This window comes from Rhipicephalus sanguineus, chromosome 3 (assembly GCF_013339695.2).
Source record: "Rhipicephalus sanguineus isolate Rsan-2018 chromosome 3, BIME_Rsan_1.4, whole genome shotgun sequence".
In the NCBI taxonomy this organism is placed as follows: Eukaryota; Metazoa; Arthropoda; class Arachnida; order Ixodida; family Ixodidae; genus Rhipicephalus; species Rhipicephalus sanguineus.
The window spans coordinates 59,202,667-59,221,930 of NC_051178.1; the positions used below are offsets into that span (position 1 = coordinate 59,202,667).

At 46.9% G+C, this 19,264-nt stretch overlaps 1 protein-coding gene across 1 annotated transcript in view; it reads left to right on the top strand.

Moving 5' to 3' along the window:
• Positions 1 to 19,264, top strand: part of LOC119386663 (coiled-coil domain-containing protein AGAP005037) — a 481,393-nt gene that overhangs the window by 351,107 nt on the left and 111,022 nt on the right. Inside the window, exon 5 of the mRNA XM_037653953.2 lies at positions 13,169 to 13,376. Coding sequence (XP_037509881.2) covers positions 13,169 to 13,376 — 208 coding nt within the window. The remainder of the gene's footprint in view (positions 1 to 13,168; positions 13,377 to 19,264) is intronic.

Consider the following 19,264-nt stretch of genomic DNA (forward strand, 5'->3'; position numbering starts at 1 on the left):
GAAGAAACGCTTATGAGCGCCGGCCATCTCTGAGTCCGTCTAGCGGCAAAGGGTGTGTATATAACGCTCGCCGTTAGCTATGCGCAGGACCTGCGCTCCGTGGCGTGGTGGCTAGCGCCACTCGCTGCGGAGCAAGAGGTCCCTGGTTCGATTCCGCGCTTCGGAAGCGTTTTTCTGAATTATTTTTCTTTGGGGCTTTTATATATATATATATATATATATACATACTTATACATATACGGTGCATGACGGCGACGGGGACGGACATTTTCCAGCCGAGACTGTCCATATAACTGCTATCGCAATAAAATAAACAGTAACAAAAGGCAGACAGCGCCCGACTGTAATAATGGTGCAAGAGGCTTGCCTCATTCGCTCCCCGTTCCGCGCATTCGAGGAAAACACCGAATTATCATCGTTTGCTTGTTATTCTCTGGTATCGTGTGCTCGTGTATAATAAGGCATTCGCGGGTGCAACACTGCGGCAGAATATGGTTCTGCCGGTATAGTGCTTATTATTATTGCTATTTTCCTATTTTGCGGAGATCGGAGGAAATTACGGCAGCTCCCTCCCATGCAATGCCGGCGGATTGGAGCCGTCCTCCCACAATGGGAAGGAGAGATCAAATGCGCGTGAACGGGCTGATGAGTTTTGCTATTTTTGCCGTCCATGCGAGTCCTCGTGTGCGCGCAGTACGTATATATTATTGTATCGGCGCAGAAATGAATTTCGAGAGGGGTGGAAATCTTATTCCGCCTATTTAGTAAGTGACGAGATTACCATACGCGCTCTTTGGTCTGTCGCCAATGAGAGCAATATTAGCGTTCTCAGCGGTGCATGCTTAATCTCATAAACTGTCATTCTCAACTCCCATGACTTCTTTCTTTATTTTTTTTCTCTCTCTCTCTTTCGAGCGAGTTGCAATAGATTACGCAATGGTTGGCCCGGAAACTAAATTCGCCTCCTCTAGTTTTATTTTTAGTCTACCTTGGTACCCTTTATTTATGAAAAAGAGAAGAAAAGAAGCGAATTACAGCCCAGAAGTTCTATGCGGCAACATCACGCGATTTAAATATGGACGGAACATGTGTCGCCCTCCATTTATTTAGAATGTCGAGCATGTATACCACTGGGACCTGTGGCATTCATTAGGTTATGCCCTAATTAAGAACTACACGAGGAACTGCATTCCGCCTTACACTCCTGATCACTACTGTTTTTTTTTTATTTTTCTTTTGGTCCACGAATCGCGCCCCATTTCATTTGCCGACTTTGCCAATCTCATTTCTGCTGCAACATCCACAACTTCTGTATCCAGAAAAAACTTTTCTCCCTCCCCATTCCTGTCGCGTTTCTATGCAGCTCACTGCGCGCGCATAAAAGTTGCTTTCTTTTCTTCTCCGAAACGAAGTGCTGTGAACGGAAAAGAGGCTTTAGAAATTCGCTTCCAGAAAATGCGCCCAATCTGGTGCGCTAGAGCTGCGGAGGCACTGCGGTGAATTAATGGGCGGTACGAAACAAGGACAACTACAGACATCTCGTTCCCTTGATCTGGCTGCCTTACATTGGTGATCTGGAGGGCCCTGTGCCGCATTAACTTAACGAACGCTTTGAACTTACTTTTAGAGCGTTTGGTGCCGTCACCATTCTGCAGAGCTGCTCATTTGCATGGTTCGCATGGGTGTCGCGTTTTGCAGTACCGTACGCTTCAGTAAAGACTGATTTTTTTTGTTCCCTTCGCTCCTTTCCCTCTCTCATCTTTCTATTCCCCTTTCTCAATCCCCCACTGTAGGGTAGTCTACCGAAAGCTTTTCAGCCTAGCGTCCCTGCTTTCTTTCTTTCTTTCTTTCTTTCGTTCTTTCTTGTAGACCACCTAGGTTTCATGCACTGTAGTGTTGGATCGATGCTGTACCGTTCGGAGCATGATTCGCACGTTAAATTATCCGATGACCATTTGATGTATTGAGTCTTCATTGTCTCCATCCGTTGTCTCAGATCCTCCACGTGGTGACACGATTGGTAGTTGCATGCGTCGAGTTTGGTTCAAGGAAAGTAAAACTCTGCTCTGGAATCATCCAACTTGTGTATGTGATTGAGTATCGTGTAATCTCTCAGTACTTATGATCAAGAAGCATGAAATTTACATGAAGTTCTTTTCTGTAGCACAAAGTAAATGTCTGGCTATAAACTGCATTTAACACGTTCATGCCGCAATTATAGAGACGCCTGGAGAACTCAGTAGCTTGCAAAAAAGAAATGAGTTTGATAAGTGGTGCGCGGCTTCATTACGAGGAGAGCATTATTGAAGCAAGGGAACACTACGTCACGAGCTGAACGTGCGAAGTTTTGTGTTTGCTGGAGACAAAAGGTGTGGCATTATTCGGCACCGCTAATTGCATTAAATAGATGCGAACAAAAGCTGACCGGTGAAACGTTATATGCAAACAAATTTGGGTAGAAGTCGTCTAAAGTGAGCCACTGCCATTGAATAACTGTAAGATATTCAGCAACGGTTGTCCTATCCGTGCGTTCGTCTAGAAACACGTGGCCGTGTGCAATAACCGTAGCTGCTCCTGCACTACGAGCACTCGTGTGTGAGTTTTTCACTTTCATCACTCTTTCTGTCGGTGAAAATGGCAACGAATGCCCATGTATCAGTCATATATACAAAAGAAAAAGAGAAAACGACTATTCAGCAATCTCAAATTGTGGATTGTAGACTCAAATTGGAATGAAATAGCTTGAAACCACTACATCATGCGGGAACTATAAAACTCTAAACAGTCGACCAATATTTGTTATCGAGTCTCCTGAATTGATTACAGAACTCGATTTGGTAATACTGATGGAAGCAAATGCAGAATTGCACCACTGCACTTAGGCGAAAGTGACGTTTTGCTCCTCCGATGACGTCGTATATTTATGTGGTGTCCTGACTGGATCATCCTCAGATTCTTCCAGGGCAGAGACTGAAAATCTGGGTAGAGAGACGTCTGTGCCCACTAGCTATGCTAAAGATTTGCAGGGTGTTTCAGAAAATGTGTCGGAAAATCCTAAAAAATAAGGGAAATGCAATATTTGCTCGCTGCCTTCACGATTACTTATTCTGTAGCGGCAGACATCTTAAGATGGCTATGGAAAATAATCATGGGTCCTGTTAAAGTAATTAACATAATGAAGTTTATAATTAAGGGAAAGAAGCGGTCGGGTCAAATGGGAGAATTGGAGCCCTTCCTGCGAATAGCCCGCAGGCTCTGAGATTTCCATAGCGTGGACGCTGGTAATATTATGAATGTTGAAATCTGAGCAGTTCCGCCGACAAAACCGCAAAATTTCGGCTCTTCGGCGGCTCTGTGGCATAACTGACTGCAACAGTACGTGCGGAACAAGGAGCGAGCACGCTGGAATACTCTGTTTACATTCGTCTCAACGTCACGCTTCTTGGAAATATCGACCACCTGTCAAGCCGTTGACGCTTTTCCCTCACTTTCCAAAGGGTATAGAAGAAAAGATTTCATTGCAAAGACGTAGTACGCAACGCCCCTGGTTAAACATTTCAAACGGGGGAAAATCAATACTGATTCAGGAAGGGTGTCACGTTGGACAAGAACAAGCAGAAAGAAAAAAAAAGTAATGACTCGAACGTTTTGGCGTGCTTCTCTCTATACTTGTTTTCAAGGACCAACGAGTACCGAATAGTTATTAGTTTGTTTTAGTAGTTCTAGCTCTTTCATTATGTTCGCTCCAATTAAAATGATTGAGATTCTCCATGTACTGGTTAGCAAAGATGCTTCGCGATTAGATTAGGCTTGTGGGAGCCCTTTATAGTAAACTCGGTATATTGAGATAGGCGGTTAAATCGGCAAGTGTACGCTCTATATACGGGCGTACAGATTGATAAAAAAAAAAAAAAAACGCCAGGTCTGCGCGGGAAGCGCAGCACAGTCACAGCGAAAGCTGGAAGAGCGGCATTTCTAGAGCCCGTTGTAAACTCTCTTGGGGCTTCTCATACAAGTACACTAGCAAGGTACCCACTACGCTATAAATCTACGCTTGAAGCTTTAAACAGCTCACCAGTTACGTAATGCGCATTATGTGACGCCTGGTCGCTATTTCACTCTCCCATCATGCAATATAACATACGTTGACGTGAGAAAGAGAGACAGAGAGAGGAGGGAAGAACTTTATTGAGACCCTGAGGAAATTGATGATGGGCTTATGGGCTTCCTTAGCAACCAATGCAAGTGCACTTGCGAGGAACCCACTACACTATACCTAATCATGATTTCTGTGACATAGGGGAACAGCCACTATGCCATTTTTCGTCATTCAACGGAGAGCCGTGGTACCCGCTAAAAATATATAAGGCATTATGCGGACTTTGTGTTGTGCCTGATGACGATGAAGAATTATTGCAGAGCCCCTTGTAATGGGTTGGAAGCATCCAACAGCCCACTCGTTGCGCAATTCGCATTGTGTGACGCCTTGTTACAGAATTCGCGTTGTGTGGTGCGTGGTTGTTATTTCACTTTTCTACCACACTAAATTACATATGTTAATGTGGTTCTTTCTGGACATGAAGCCTGTATAGCGTCTTCTTGCAAGGCAGTTCCAAGCACCGGCATGGCTCTGAGGTACAACACTGGGCTCCCACGCAGAGGGCCCAGGTTCGAACCCCGTTCCATCCTGGAAATTTTTTCTTATTTCGTCTTTTTTCTTCTTTCGAGCGATAGTGGTTACGGGCGGCAGCGGCGGCGGCGGCGGACAACTACGGCGCCAAAAACGGCCGGTGAAATGATCTCATAACAGCTTTCGCTGTAAAAACCTGACAGGAAGATGATATAGTGGAAAATGTGCGGTTAACGAAGGCGTTGATGACCCTATATGTAACTCTGAAAGCCTAGCCCTTACCAATGAGCGTTTATGACCACTATGTTCAATAGAAACGAAACTGCCAGGATATTCTGAACACTCGCTTTTCATTTGTGAATCTTTTTAACTATATGAAAGAAAAAGGAACGAATGATCTTGAAACGAATGAATGATTGTAGTCTCGTAGATATCGGCCAGAAATCGTGATGCACGCGTGTGTGTGTACGGCTTCAGTGCGAATGGATTTTTTTTTGCAGTCCCACGTTCGTTTCGGTCGTCATTTAGCGGAGGACAGTCGGCCGATCTTGTGTCCCAACGCAGTGCTGTCATCATGTTGGTTGGCAGAATATTGGTGTCGACAGCACCAGCTTAAACGTCTCATAGCTGTAACAAGTACTGACATTCGACGGTTGCTGGCGAGTCATCATCGTCATTATCATCATCAGCCTGAATACGCCCACTGTAGGGCAAAGGCCTACGGCGTGCGAAATCAGTGAGGACGCAGAGACACAGTACCTGCACATTTTTGCTGAACAGAAGGCCGCGGACGACAGACGAGTCGTAATGCCTCGGCGGACCTGACTGCCCGAAAGGACGATCTGCACGTCTTCACGTGACCTCTAGTCTTGTCCAGCCGCCTCCTTTCTCAGGCCGGCCGCCGTTCTCTTCTTTATAATCAGCGATGCTGCTAGAGGCATTTCCGATGTTTCGCCAATTGACCCGGTCCCGTGCTTGCTGCGGCAACATTATTCCCGCAATCTTCTCATCTGGCCACCTAACTTTCTGCCCCCCCCCCCCCCTCGCGCGCTTGAAGAGAATCCAGTAACAAAGTGGAATTTCTTCGAATCTGCTCTGTTACTCTTAATCACCAGCCTCACCATCTTGCCTACGCGCTACATGCCCTGACCATGCCCATTTATTCTTCTTGATTCCGACTAAGATGTCTTTGACACCTGCTTGATCCCGGACCCACTCTGCTCTCTTCTTGTCCCTGAAGCTTACAACTATCATTTTCATTTCCACGGCTCGCTGCGTCGTCCTCAATTTCTGTTGAGCCTTTTACGTTAGCCTCCACGTTTCTATCCCGTAGGTACCGGTAAGACGGAGCTGTTATATACCTTTCTCTTGGGGGATAATGGAAAACTACAGTTCATCATCTGAGAATGCCTGCGATATGCGTTTCACCACATTCGTACTATTATAATTAATTCAGTCTCATGGTTTGGATCTGCTGGTTTGTAGAATGTATCTTATCGGTCATCGTATCGATACGCGCTGCACTCAACTATCTTACTTCGCTCAGTTGTTAACGACTTGGCGTGTGAGCCTGTAAATGCCCCCCCCCCCTCTCTCTCTTTTCCTCATTGCTTGGTTTAGCTTATTTCTGTAAAAGTTTCTTTCGCACGATCCGAAAGGACTTTTCTCACTTGCGCATTGCGCCTCTTGGGAGAACGTATAAATCAATGCCGAGAACAACCTCGCTTCTAACGCCGGAAAAGTAGGGCAGCGTGTTTCTTTGTTCTGTTCGGTCACCTTTTGCTGGAAAATTCACGCTAACGCCCCCGACTCACTTCTCGTGGCAAGTGAGAAAGAACCGAGGAAAGGCGGGAAGAAACAAATTAGTTCAGGAAAGAACAATCGGTGGCCTCCCGCCCTGTCTTTCTAATCAGGACGGCCTTTCCGAGCGGGAGCCGGCCGTGTGTTGTAAAAACGAAACAAAGAACAAACTTTCTCGTCGAGAACTGTAGCGGGCCCCGCGGCCTCACATCTGTCTCGCTCTCGCATATCCTTGCTCCAGATCCTTGGCGGCCTTCATCCCACGCATCCCGCCGCGACCTTCGCTTTCGTTCGAGGAAGGGGAAGAAAAGGGGAGGCTGGGAAGCGGGCTTGGAAGCCCAGGCAGCGCGACCCGGATTCCTGTGGCCCGCTTCTTCCATTCGAGGCCGTGCCGCCGCTTCCAGCGGGAAAGCGAGTGAGCGGTTCGCACACAAGGGCGGGCGGCGCTTTCAAAACCAGCAATGACGAAGAACAAGAGCTCGGAGCGGGCAGGGGGCATCGATCGCCGTCTCTCGGTTGCCGCCGACGCACACTGCGCAGTCTCACGAGGAACCGGCGACGGGAAACAGTGCGTGTGAAGCCCTAGACGGGAAAAAAGGGGAGGCGGGATAAGAGGGAAGACGGGAAAGCTTTCTGGGAAGGAGGAAGAGGAGGTGGGCGCGACTCGTTCCAGACGGCGGCGAGGTCCTCCCCCTCAATCGTCGTCGTCCCGTCGGCCCGCCGGCTCGTTCGCTCGCCAGCGTTGCCGTCGTCGTCGTCGTTGTGGGGTGCGCGCACACCCCCTCCCGGTGAAACACCAGTGGCACATCCGCCGCTAGCCGGACGGCGCGGAAGGGTGTGCTACGCGCGCTTTTCTCGCGCTCGACGCCGCCGCCGCCGCCGCCGAGCCGTAGTACTACTATGCTCGCGTCGTCGACACCGCCGCAGACGGCAGCAGCCGTGACGGCTTTTTACCCGGCACGGCCTGCCAGCGCCACGGGCGTCGCGCCGCCCTCCAAGCCACCTGCCAAGGTAAAGTCCTGTCGTACACCTCCACACCCTCTTCGTCCCTACACCAACCAGGCTTTCGTGTGTCAACCGGCGCCTGTAGATGGCTTGCGTGGTTTCGCGTCCATCTTACTTTCCCTAACCAGCGCCAACTCGAGCCGCCGCCATAGGCGTTTGTCAGTGTGGTCAGAAGGGGACGTAATGCTCCGCGCAGAAGATGTCAGTGTCTGCGACCTTCGTCTCGTGTTCTTGACACAGCCTCAGTTGAAGCTGTCGAGCCGAAATTAGCCAGCTCCTGCGTTTTCATCACTCTAATTCTCGAGGACTTGTTCAACAGTCGCTGGACGCTCGACGGTTACTGTGGACAAGCAACGTTTGTCCTCTTGTCATGCGTCCAACGCGTTGATGTGAGTTTTGCTGATACCGGGACGGGATAGGAATTGACCGATGTTCTGTGCACAAGGCAGCTTCCCATTTTACTATTGCCGCCTTCATTTTGCTCTGCGGGCAAACTCAGGTAAACTAGTTGCATGTACTTATGTAATATTGTCTACTACAGTGGTATGGCTGTGTTGACACATCTTTTCATGCCTCCATTCGGGCTGTACCATGAGTGCTGTCATCACGTGTTTAGCGCCCTATAGCGTCGTCCGGTCATTGAGCGTACGCGAGTACCATTCGCATCGCGGGGCGCCTTTGACAAGCTCGCGCTCCATCGCACACGTCGTCGCATCAATGCCCTCAGGCTTGTGTTTCTCTCAATAGACTCGGCTGTCACATTAGCTAACTCCGCAAGGAGCATTCCTCGTTGACGCCAGAGAGTGCGTGTGAGAAATAGTCGCTGGCGCGGTATTGATCACACCCCGCTACGAGCAAGATGGAGCGCCGAATTCACTGGGGACTGCGGATGAGGGCGAGGGGCCAAGGAAAGGGGTGGGGTGATGCGGTACGAAGGACGCAGAGCAGGAGGCTAGGTGTTGAAATACCGTTGATGGCGCGACCCCTGTGTATATATCTCCACCCGGCTTCCTTCTTCCGGGGACAGCCTTGTTGCGTTATACGAAGTCAGCTTAGTTTGTGTGCTGCAAGACAGCCGTCCGAAAGCCACGCTCAAACAGCTAACTGTTGATAATGTGGATGAAGTGCTGTTTTACAATTGCACAATTAGTTAGATCTGGAAATATCGTCAGCTGTTAAAACTGCATGTGTATGTGTCCGTTATCTTGAAGAGATTATAACGCGAAACCTTTATTGTTTTGATGTGCCCCAAGTATCAAGACATCCCGAGTGTAATTGTAGATTTATTGTGGAATTGTAATACCGGTGTCACAAGGTCACCTATGATTGCGATCGGGCCTGATCCGGATCGAACTTCTTGATCTTGACTGGCTCCGTTAAGAAAGGTTGCAAAAGCGAGCCAATCAATGCCGATAATGTTGATTTCACTTGGGCTTAATGGCGATCAGCAGTGCACCGTGTAACACCTGTATAACTTTGATGGCTACATGTACTTTTCGCGCTGCCTGTTGCAGCCCTTATAATTGCTCGCGTTAATTTGCCTCAGACGAACAGCTTGCTATGAGAGAGCACTCTTTAATAATGCCACTCACAATTCGATCGTTTGCCTAATAGCCATCCATAGCCTTCCTCGTCGTTGGCAGCGTACTCGCATTTGTCGTTTTCAGTTCAGTGGCACTTGGACGTTTTCATCGTTAATAATTTTTTATGTACAGTCTTTTCTTTCAAATAACAGTTTGAGTCTTTCTTGTTAATTAGAAGGCAGCACACGTGCTACAACCAATATAGCCCATGTTGTTCAATTTGCTTCAGCGTATTGGTACCGCTGTCGTCAATGGTCAGCCAACTGTTCTGCTGTAGAAAAATTGGCCACGTATCTGCGTGCTTCGCTGCAAATGTCGTAACCTAGTGAGCCGTTCAAGATACCTGGCCCTTGGGCAAGTGGTTCAGCTTTGGCCGAGGGGCTGAATCGAGTGACGTGCCGACAAACAGAAAGACAGACAGACAGATAGACAGACCAAAATTTCTCCGTTTAAGTATCCCAAGAAAGACTATCGTCTTTAAAAGAGTAAGTAACGTTGTGGAAGCTACAGCGGAATATTGTGATAGAGGGTCGTTTCAGGTGACAAGCGACGCTGAAGCGCGCAACATGCGAACGCACAGTAGTGAAACGCTTTTGAGTTCGTGTTTCTGACTAACGCGTCTACCAGAAACGCAGCTACACGCAGTCAGGTTCACTTCAGAGTAATAAGGCGAGACGGACGCACTTTCATGCTCCGCTCCATCTACTTTTTAGGGGTGAAGGAGAGGTAAATTATCGGAATAAAAAGGTGGCGCTATATTCTGCATTCCATAATGGGTGTATGCTATAGGAGTGTCCCTTTAAAATGGGGTCGTGACCTGTGTGCCACCAAGCTCACAGATTTCTATATCACTGCTACTACTACTACTACTACTACTACTACTACTACTACTACTACTACTACTACTACTACTACTACTACTACTACTGTCTAATGTCTCGTCTATTTGAATTAAAAAAATATTTTTTTCACGCAGAAAAAAAATCTCGGTTTCAAAGTAAGCACGGTTCAGTGCCATCTGGAAGGGAATAGGGAAATAAAAATATTGCCAAAATTCGGGCCGAATATCATGGTGCGAAGTATTACGCGATTCCTCGTAGCACGATACACTGACTCATGTCTGGCTGGTGGTGCCAGTGCGCCCGTGGTAAAATTGATCTGCGTATCGGTAGACGGAGTCGCAGCTGTGGAGTTATCTACCATGAGGCGATTTATGGTCTCATATGTGAACAGGCCTTTATCCGGCCGGAAAGGTCTGCTTGACGTGGCCGCGATAAATGGACCGATATTCGAGATCGTGCGACAGCAACCCTCACTATAGTGGCGGAAGGCTAACCAAGCAGATGCACCAAACTGGAACCTCTCAGAAAGCAGGCAGACAGGAGCCTGGTTTATTCCAAAAATTCTGTTTTATCAAGTGTGTTTGTTGCGATAGTACCTCCAGATACGCTACTGTTTAGTTCGCGGTCGTGCAGAAAACTAAGTCAGCAACCATCACACGTATGGAGGTATTCTGGATGGAGCTACATGTATACAACCTATTAGAGTGGTCCACTTACTATATTTTTAACCTTGAACCGAAAATTTAGCGTGACTTGGCGGCATCTAGGGACATATGGTGACGCTTGGCAAGGCCGGGATAGGAGGAAGGGGAGGGGGAGACAAAGAGGCAAAGGCCAGACGCACATCCAGTTTGCTACCCTACTTCGTCGTAAAGGGATTGAGGAATGAAAAGAAAAAAGAAAGAAGAAAAAGGAAGGCATTATCAAGGCGGAACATGTGTGACTGTTTAATGCACGTCTAAAATTGATCGCAAAGCCCGGTCGATTCTGAAAACAATAGCAACGACCGCGTCGCTTTGTTGGCCTGCGATGCGTTGGGCTATGGTCCGAATATCTTTTTGGTTTGAAAGAGGTATATGAGCTAGTTACTGTAACACAGCGGCACAACTGTGAAAAGGCTGTAGAGCACTTCATTATGTATCTGCGATCACTTTATCATCGAAGACCCGGAGAGATTTCGTGAGGTCCTTTGTAGAAGTTCCCTGCAGGGAATGATACGCGTCAAAAGGATAGAAGGGATTCGAACCAACAAACAGAGCGGGCGTCCGCGCATCCGCGACCTCGATCGACGGAGCGACGGGAATGTTTCAGTTCGCTCGGGGCCAACGATATAGATTCTCTCTACGGCTTCCCCGGATCCCACCTTACTGGAGAAGCTTCCTACCTAGGACAAAATCCTAGGGCACTGGCCTACCCGGTCTTTAGCGCGAGCGGCTATCAGGGCGTTGCTGCGGTTCCTTCGGCAAACCGGACTGAACGAAAAGTTCTGACTGTTCTCACAGAATGCTTTCAGACAGTGACTTTGTAGAGTCGTTACAGACTCTCTCCTTCTCTTTCATTGATTCGCACCCCCTTTACCCTTCCCCAGTACAGGGTAGCCAACCGGAGTATATTCCTGGTTAACCTCCCTGTCTTTCCTCCACTTTTCTCTCTCTCTCTTGAGTTGTTTCTTCAGCGAAGTGGCAACGTAAGATAATGTCTCCGCTGAGCAGCTTCAATATGCCTGTCTCAAAGTTCAAACCTCGCCTCGTCAAGGAAATTTATTTTGTTCTATTTATTTATTTATTCACGCCCCTCTTCAGTTATACCTCCTCTCCGCGGTCGATCACGTGACCTTCTTCTCTTTCCGCCTCTCACGAGGCTCCTCCTTTCCCCCATGGTGATGCGAGCACAGGCGCAAGCACTAGGCGACGTTATTCATTAATCAGCCAACACGAGCCGGCACAAAAGCCATCATTGCAGCCAACACCAGCCGAAATTCGCTGTGAGTAGCCGACACACTACAGTCGCCAACATTTACAGAGTAGCAGATGTTATCCATACTTGGCCATTATTTAACCAACACAAGACATAGCAGGCATTAGCCGACATAAGGTGTCGTATAGGCTGCAGTAACACTGATGTTACGGCTGCTTGTTGAGGCAACTGTAGCGACCGACTTTCGTGCCTTCTTTATGACACGATTGCGTGTTGCGGCAAATGTACCGACCTGCGTTATGCATGTACCATCTGCACTATAGAATTACTTGTTGCGGCATCGATAGTGCTCTACTTTTTTGCTTTTTTTTGCACCGACTGTTTTATTAACGCTTTTAATCTGTGACACACATACGCGGGCGCTCTAGTTTCGGCATACATAGCGCGGGAATGCTTGACCATTAAAACGGGTAGATGATTTTGAGAACTCTGCATTTGCCCATGCGAGCGCTGCATGCATGTGTCCCGGTACGCAGCATGCACTCATAATACATAAAGGGCAGTTTATCCAAACAACACACACAAGAGCGACAGGCGCTTACGCAATAAATGCTCATAGCTTGTATAAGATTATCTTGTACAAGAGGAGGACACAAATTTATGCGAGCTGCAGTTGCAAGCTATGCACTATACAGAGCGCCTACACAGCAATAAGCATTGTTCACTAAAAGAATACGTGTGTTGACAAAAAAACAAAAACAAATGGAGATAGATACTCTACTATGAGTGAGCGGTAAGCTACCCTTGGACGGAACACACGGCTCTCGCATTGAAAGGTTTGCTTTGTTTTGTATAAAAGGTGAACGATTTGGAGTGCTAGCCACCCTACTATATATATACAGGAGAGCTTTATGCAGCTGTCTTCAAAGCGAGGCAATTTGTGTACAAACTAAAGGAAACAATTCAGTGCTGTACTGCCTCGGGACGGGGTTGCCAAGAACGTGGAATTATCAAGGGTCTCATCAAATTTCGCTCGAGAGCTGGCTGGGTATTGCAACTTTGAAGAGTCTGGCGATGCATGTCTATTCGCAGTCATTTTAATACAATCATCGTTATTCCTGCTCTCTCCTTTTTTACACTCATTCAATTTCACGAACGCGGAGTAGCAGGTCAGAACTAGGATTCGGGCTGGCCTCTCAGCCCTTCTACCTCAGTAATTGTTTTTCTCTCTCTCTTCTCTCTGTTGCGGACACGTTGATGTTTCCCGCGCTATCCCTAAGCCAAAGAGCTTCGTTGCATTTGCAATTCGCCCCACCCGATCTAGAATGCCTCCTTAAACCAATGAGCTTCACTGACGTTTTTTTTTTTTTTTTGTCTGCATGTGTGTACAGAGCCACCTGGGCGCGCCCGTGGGCGGCGGTGGCGGCGGGCGCATGGTGGGCCCACCGATGTACCAGCCGCCGGCGAGCGTGTACGACGAGGACCCGGGCATCATGTCCGAGGTGGAGACCTCGGCCACGGGCCTGCGCAGGGCCACCAAGGCCCGCGCCAGCCTGCCCGTCGTCCGCACGCCGTCCAAGACACAGGAGCGGCCACTCGGTAATACGCGCGTTTCTTTATATGCTTATATACAGTCCTGAACGATATAAAGTAGAACACCGCACATGTTACGATGATCGAGTTTGTTTGACGATAGGTCGAACGTGGTTATATGCCGTTACAGTAAGTAATTATCAGACTTCGGTAATGTCAGCGTAGTTTCATTTTAATTCATTCACTCTCAAGGTCACACGGACGTTACAGGAAAATGTGGAAGTAAGAAGAAAAGGGTAATAAAGCAGCACGGGGTAACACGCACCAAACTTGAATGCGTCATGACCAGTGATGCTGGCAGCAGAAGCGCGAAGCCGGTTCCTGCGTTGACTTTCTGTTACGAGCAAAGGCTTGGAAGTATATGTTGCTGTTGCGCTGTAATACTGCGCCTTTCGTATGCTGAGCAGTATACGAGATATGAGAAGTGGCTGGCGGTAAAGAAAAGGGGACTTTGAAAATTCTTCAGTAGTGAAACAAGTTTATTGGAACAGACGAAGGCGGAATATATACGACGCCTACTAACAATCGTCGCACGCCAAGTCCTTGCTTCGTACGAGGAATACGACGCAAGCGAGACTGATTCCAAGTGATAAATTTAGCTGGAACATTTTATGCGGGCTCTAAAGATAATTCAAGCGCTGTCTTCCGCGAAAGCACGTATGACGCCTGATCTTAGAAATCATCATTTTCACTTCTTGCTGTGATTTACGTAGTTATAAATTATTAGCTTTGTATATGTTATGTTTTCATGATTTATGCGATTTGAGTACATTATGTGGCGAAGGAGTTGAAGTAGGACAGCTGAACGTCGCCTGTGTTCATTGAATTCGATTGAATTATGTTTACTCCATCTCCTTATTTAATCCCCCGAAAAATCCTAGAAAGTGACCGGCTACGGGTCATTCTCCTCGTGCGCACACAAAATCGGAAGAAAGCGATTTAAAATCGAACTTTCTAGAAGATTATCCGCTGCAGACTCTTTGTTGAAACTCCTCCACCAGAGATCACTTTGTGTGCGCTTAAAATTATTTTGTATACTGCTACCGTACTTCAACTACAAAAGAAAGGAGAACCACAGGACGGACGGAAGCGTCTTGTCCGCACGGTAGCTACAGGAACGCAAATACATTGCGCGTCGTGGCAGATCATAAAACAGATGTTTAAAGAAGCCATTAACCATCCATTTATTAACCATTTAAGAATTTGAATGTTTAATAGCAACCATTACACCGTTTTTCTCTGCACTGCGCACCGTAAAGTGAATTTGCAACTAAACAGAGCAAGCAGCTGTTCTTCCTTTGTCTAAATAATAAAATACAAATTCGTACACTATGTGTTGCGATCGGTAGGCATATTCTGATAACTGCTTCTTTGAACGCCGATGTGAGATCCGCTTATGCGCGAACCGTGCGCAGGGTCACATGAAACTGGATGGCTTCCTAAAATGAAAGCGGATATCACATGTAGCGCACATGACGCTTATAACTTTACGAACTGCGGCAAAGCCCGCTAGGTGGTAAGTACCATAAGCGTACGTAATTAATGCGAAATGAGAAAATAAGTACTCTGTGGTACCCAGGGGTTAAGCAAGAGTCAGCAGGCATCCAATAATTTTCAAGAAATACACACTCACCTTCTCGCCTTTCATTGAGAAAAGTAAAAAAAAAAATGAAGAGTTTTTCAAAGTGTTGCCGGCGTTGTTCGTAATCGCGATGAGCGGCAAATGATGTCGTCGGTAATTAGCGCTCATTAACCTTCGATTATGGAGGCAAATTTTCCGCGAAAGCAGTCGGCTGCAATAACGGCGCCAGGGTGATCTAGCGTGTATAAAGGACCCGAAATCGGAAATCTATGACTTGCTCTTTTTCAGGACGTTAATAACGTCTTTGGTTGTTTGTTGGTGGAATCTTCGTCGTTCGTGACGTTTAAACGCTGTGATAATGACAGAAAACGAGAAGAGCCGCCTCCACCCACCACGCACGCGCGCACACACACACACGCACATACACATTTTTTGTAAGGATATATAGGCACGAAAGAACAGCAACGGATTCGTCGATTACATCGCGTACGAAACCGCTTGCGACCTGCTGTTGTTATATAATCAAGTACAGTAATCAATACGGTAATAGCAGGCGTTTGCCAATGAAGCTTTAATGTTGCTCACATGGTAGACAACTGTGCGGCCATTGGGAATATAACACACGATTTGTATCTGTAGAGCCAATGATTTGCCATGTTGTTTCTTTCAGGAAAAATAGCATGCTGTTTGAATAACATAACTAAATATGTAAAACGTCGCTGTTGTGGATTTGAATGCAAAATTTGAGATAATTGATTTTAGGACCCGAACTACACTATACGTATACTGACCTTTTTTTTTTTTAATTTCTGCAAAATTATAGGCACGGTCTTTTTCTGAAGTGCTCTTGTACCAACCCTGGCTCTCTAATGAGTGCGTGCTCCGGATTTTTTGCGTGGCTTAGAGGACGATAGAGTGGGCTTCAACTGTCCTAATATATGGTATGTCGCCCGGGCGGGCTAGCTATATGTACAGTTGCATATCTGTATCCCTCACGGTCTATATATGTAATCTTCGGTGTGCGGTCATATTTTAGACATTTCTGAAGTGCACATACTAAAGCTTAAATACTATAGACAACAAAGATGAGCAAGGGTTACATGCAGAAATGAGCGCTTTAATCTCATGCTGTCCCACTCCTCTGGATTGTGTACATGAAATGAACGAAGCACAACAGTTTAATTTTTGTAGCGCCACAGATTTAACAGCCACCAATTTGGCGCTGCGTTTGCCTAGCACATTACTGAACACGTCGATATTACACGTCGATATTGTATCGTAGTTCTGTATTTGAATTGGCCGCTTGGCAAACGATGGCCACATTACCTTATGTTGATAGTGGGTAGTGCCAGAGGCGTAGCTAGGGGGCGCACACCGGACCCGTGACGTTTTAGTATAACGCCAGTAGTGCATACCAGACGTTTTAGTTATAACGGCTGGTATGCGCTATTGCTCGAGATAACCGCGTCATGTCGCGACAGATCTGGTCTGTAACGGTAATGCTGGCTCGAGTCTTCACGTTCTAGTCGAAATAGCGCCGATGCGACCCGAACTGAAGACGTGGAAACGAAAGTATGTGCATTACTTAACCCTAAATTGTCCCGTTTCTATCCATGAGTACTACGCGATCAGTCTGCTCGGTTTTGAAACGTTCGCATTTCGTTCACGCAACTGGCTAGAAATTGGCTGCTCGACAGCGAAGGCTGAATCCTGGTCAAGCGCGCTAGTTGTTATTGAACATTCGAAAACGGAACAATATCTCAACGTCCACAAGTTCCGCCTTAGCTGTTCGGTGACGTTTAACGACGCCAGACCTTAACACTCGAACATATTTTAACGCGATAGCGTTAGAGAGCTCGTGTCGCAGAAATTCCGTCGTCGGCGTCAGTGTCGGCACCGTTGGTTGTGTGCGAAAATTCGAGACAGAAGCAAATAAAATAAAGAATAAAAATTTCGGTCCCATTGAGAATCGAACCCGGGCCGTTCGCGTGGCAAGCAGGTGTCCTACCACAATGCCACGATGTTTCTTGCAGCTGCTTCGGAAAAAAATACTACATAAATGCCATGTAGTGGAAGGAGTCTCCTCAACGAATTTTGTTCGACAGGTGTCACGACGAAAACGAGCCCATTCGGCGATTTGCAGGCGCATTTGGGAGGCCATCAAACTACGTCGAAAAAGGCCGGGATAGTGCAGCCATCGCTGCTAAAAACACACGCGAACTTTCAAACAGCTCTAAAAATGGACAACTATGTCCATCTAGCGGAAAACATATCAAGCCAACGCCGGCTTTCCAGAGGAGGCGTCGATCAAGCAAACAGCAAACGCTAGATAATGTGCTGCCATCTGTGAGGCATTGAGAGACTCTTCATGGCCTCCGAGATGGCGAGCGCGCGGCGTGTATCTTGGAGGCCATGCGACTCTTGCTTGACATCAAAAACCTGTACCATTCGCGCGCGCGCGCGTGTGTGTGAGTCTGTGTTCGTGTGTGTGTAACAATACACATTAATAAGTATGCACTTAGTGGTTGAAGTGCGCACTAGGGGCCGGATTTCGCTATTGCGTTCAACTCTTAAAGGCGAAGCTTAAGGGTCCCCCAATTTTTTTTTCTAAGGATTATTGTTGCGTTAGTGATATTTGTCCTAAACTATATTATAGCAATTTCATTTCGCAATGTCTGGTGGTGACGCTAGAATGGCAATTAAAATTTCTGATACGCCTGGATAAATAGCGCATCACCCGAGTTTCGGTGTACGCAATTGGAATAAACAAAACGTAAAACATATTTCATCGCGTGGATATGTGTGAAGCAGTGCTCAGCTGGTCCGCATGAGTTTTCACAGTACCTCGCAATTGTTAGGCTGTTCATTCATCAAGCACCTGCCTCATGTTTTCACCCGCTGCACCCAACTACACTGCGAGAGAGCGTACACGCGGAGTGTGCGCCATTGATTACGCGTCAATATTTACCTCTCCGAGGTGCGGTCTCAGCAGACCGACGAAATAAGACGGCCGTCCACTCAGCCGCATCAGCGATGGACCTGCCGTGCTGCGGTCGTTTCGGGAAGCTTGGTCGCTAATTAAAGGCGCCATTCCGCTGTGTCAGCAGACACTACCTTTTGAAGAAAAAATACTGCTTGAAGGCTAGCAGCTTACCTTGGGAGAACTACGTGTTATATATTCAAGGGCCCATACGGAGAGGCTCTTGTGTTTTCAATTAATCAGCTTCTGTCCCCTTCCCTGTAGACGTTCTAGCACTTTTGTTGTGTTGCGAGCATGTTAGTTGTCTTTGTCATAAAAAAAAAAACAAGAAACGCAGTGCATCGAAAGCATGCCAGAGATTTGTAAAAAAGAATTAGTTTAATTACCAGCGGTTTTATTTATGTAATTTGAAGACCATTGCGAACAGTACTGCCTTTTGGTGTGCTATTGATTCTTCCGTAAGCAGTGGGATTGACTGGGCTGGTTGGTGCACTGGTGATGAGGAATAAAACAGCGCTTAGGACGGGACGAGATGAAGACACAGCAGTCGTTTTGCAATAAACCTTGGTTGTTAGTTCAGCGCCGTGTCTGTGCCTTCATCTCGTCCGGTCTTGAGCGCTGTTTTATTCTTCATATATTCTTCAGCTCCGTGAGCCACATCCAATGTAACGTATTGTCATCGGGAAATCTTGCCGTGGATAATTACGCCAAATTTTGTGGTAGTGTATCTTGAAATAAAAGTTAATTAAATATGGGCGTAGTCCGTTATCCGTGCATCAGTACCTGTTACGGGATTACATGGCCCGCAGATATTATTATTTAATAGGAAGTTGAACAACGCTGCGTTCTTGCATATTAGAACTAAGCAGGCCAAAATGCCTGCCCTGTTCTTACTTTTCATTGTAATCTATTACGGGAGAGTAGCCATGTTTAAATGTGCATTCGCCTAGATCTTTTATCACCTGTAAATCATGCCTCTTTTACGTACCACGGTGCCATATGCCTCTGAATAAAGCAGCTAGTCGTTTGTGTTGCATACAACTGTAGTTGGCTAAAGGTTAACGTCAAAAATGGTCTTCAATTAGTGCATCGCACGTGTAGTGAGAAAGAATGATTAACGATCATATGCGAGAAAGTAAATCAGAGGAACGCTGTTGAAAATTGGATTTTGAAAGAAGAGGAAGATAGAATCGCCAGGCCTGCGCAGCACAGTCACAGCGAAAGCTGGAAGAGTGGCTTTTTTGGTGCCCGTTGTAGACTCTCTCGAGGCAACTAATACAAACACACATGCAGGGTGCCCACTACGCCATAAATCATCGTAATTTGCATGAA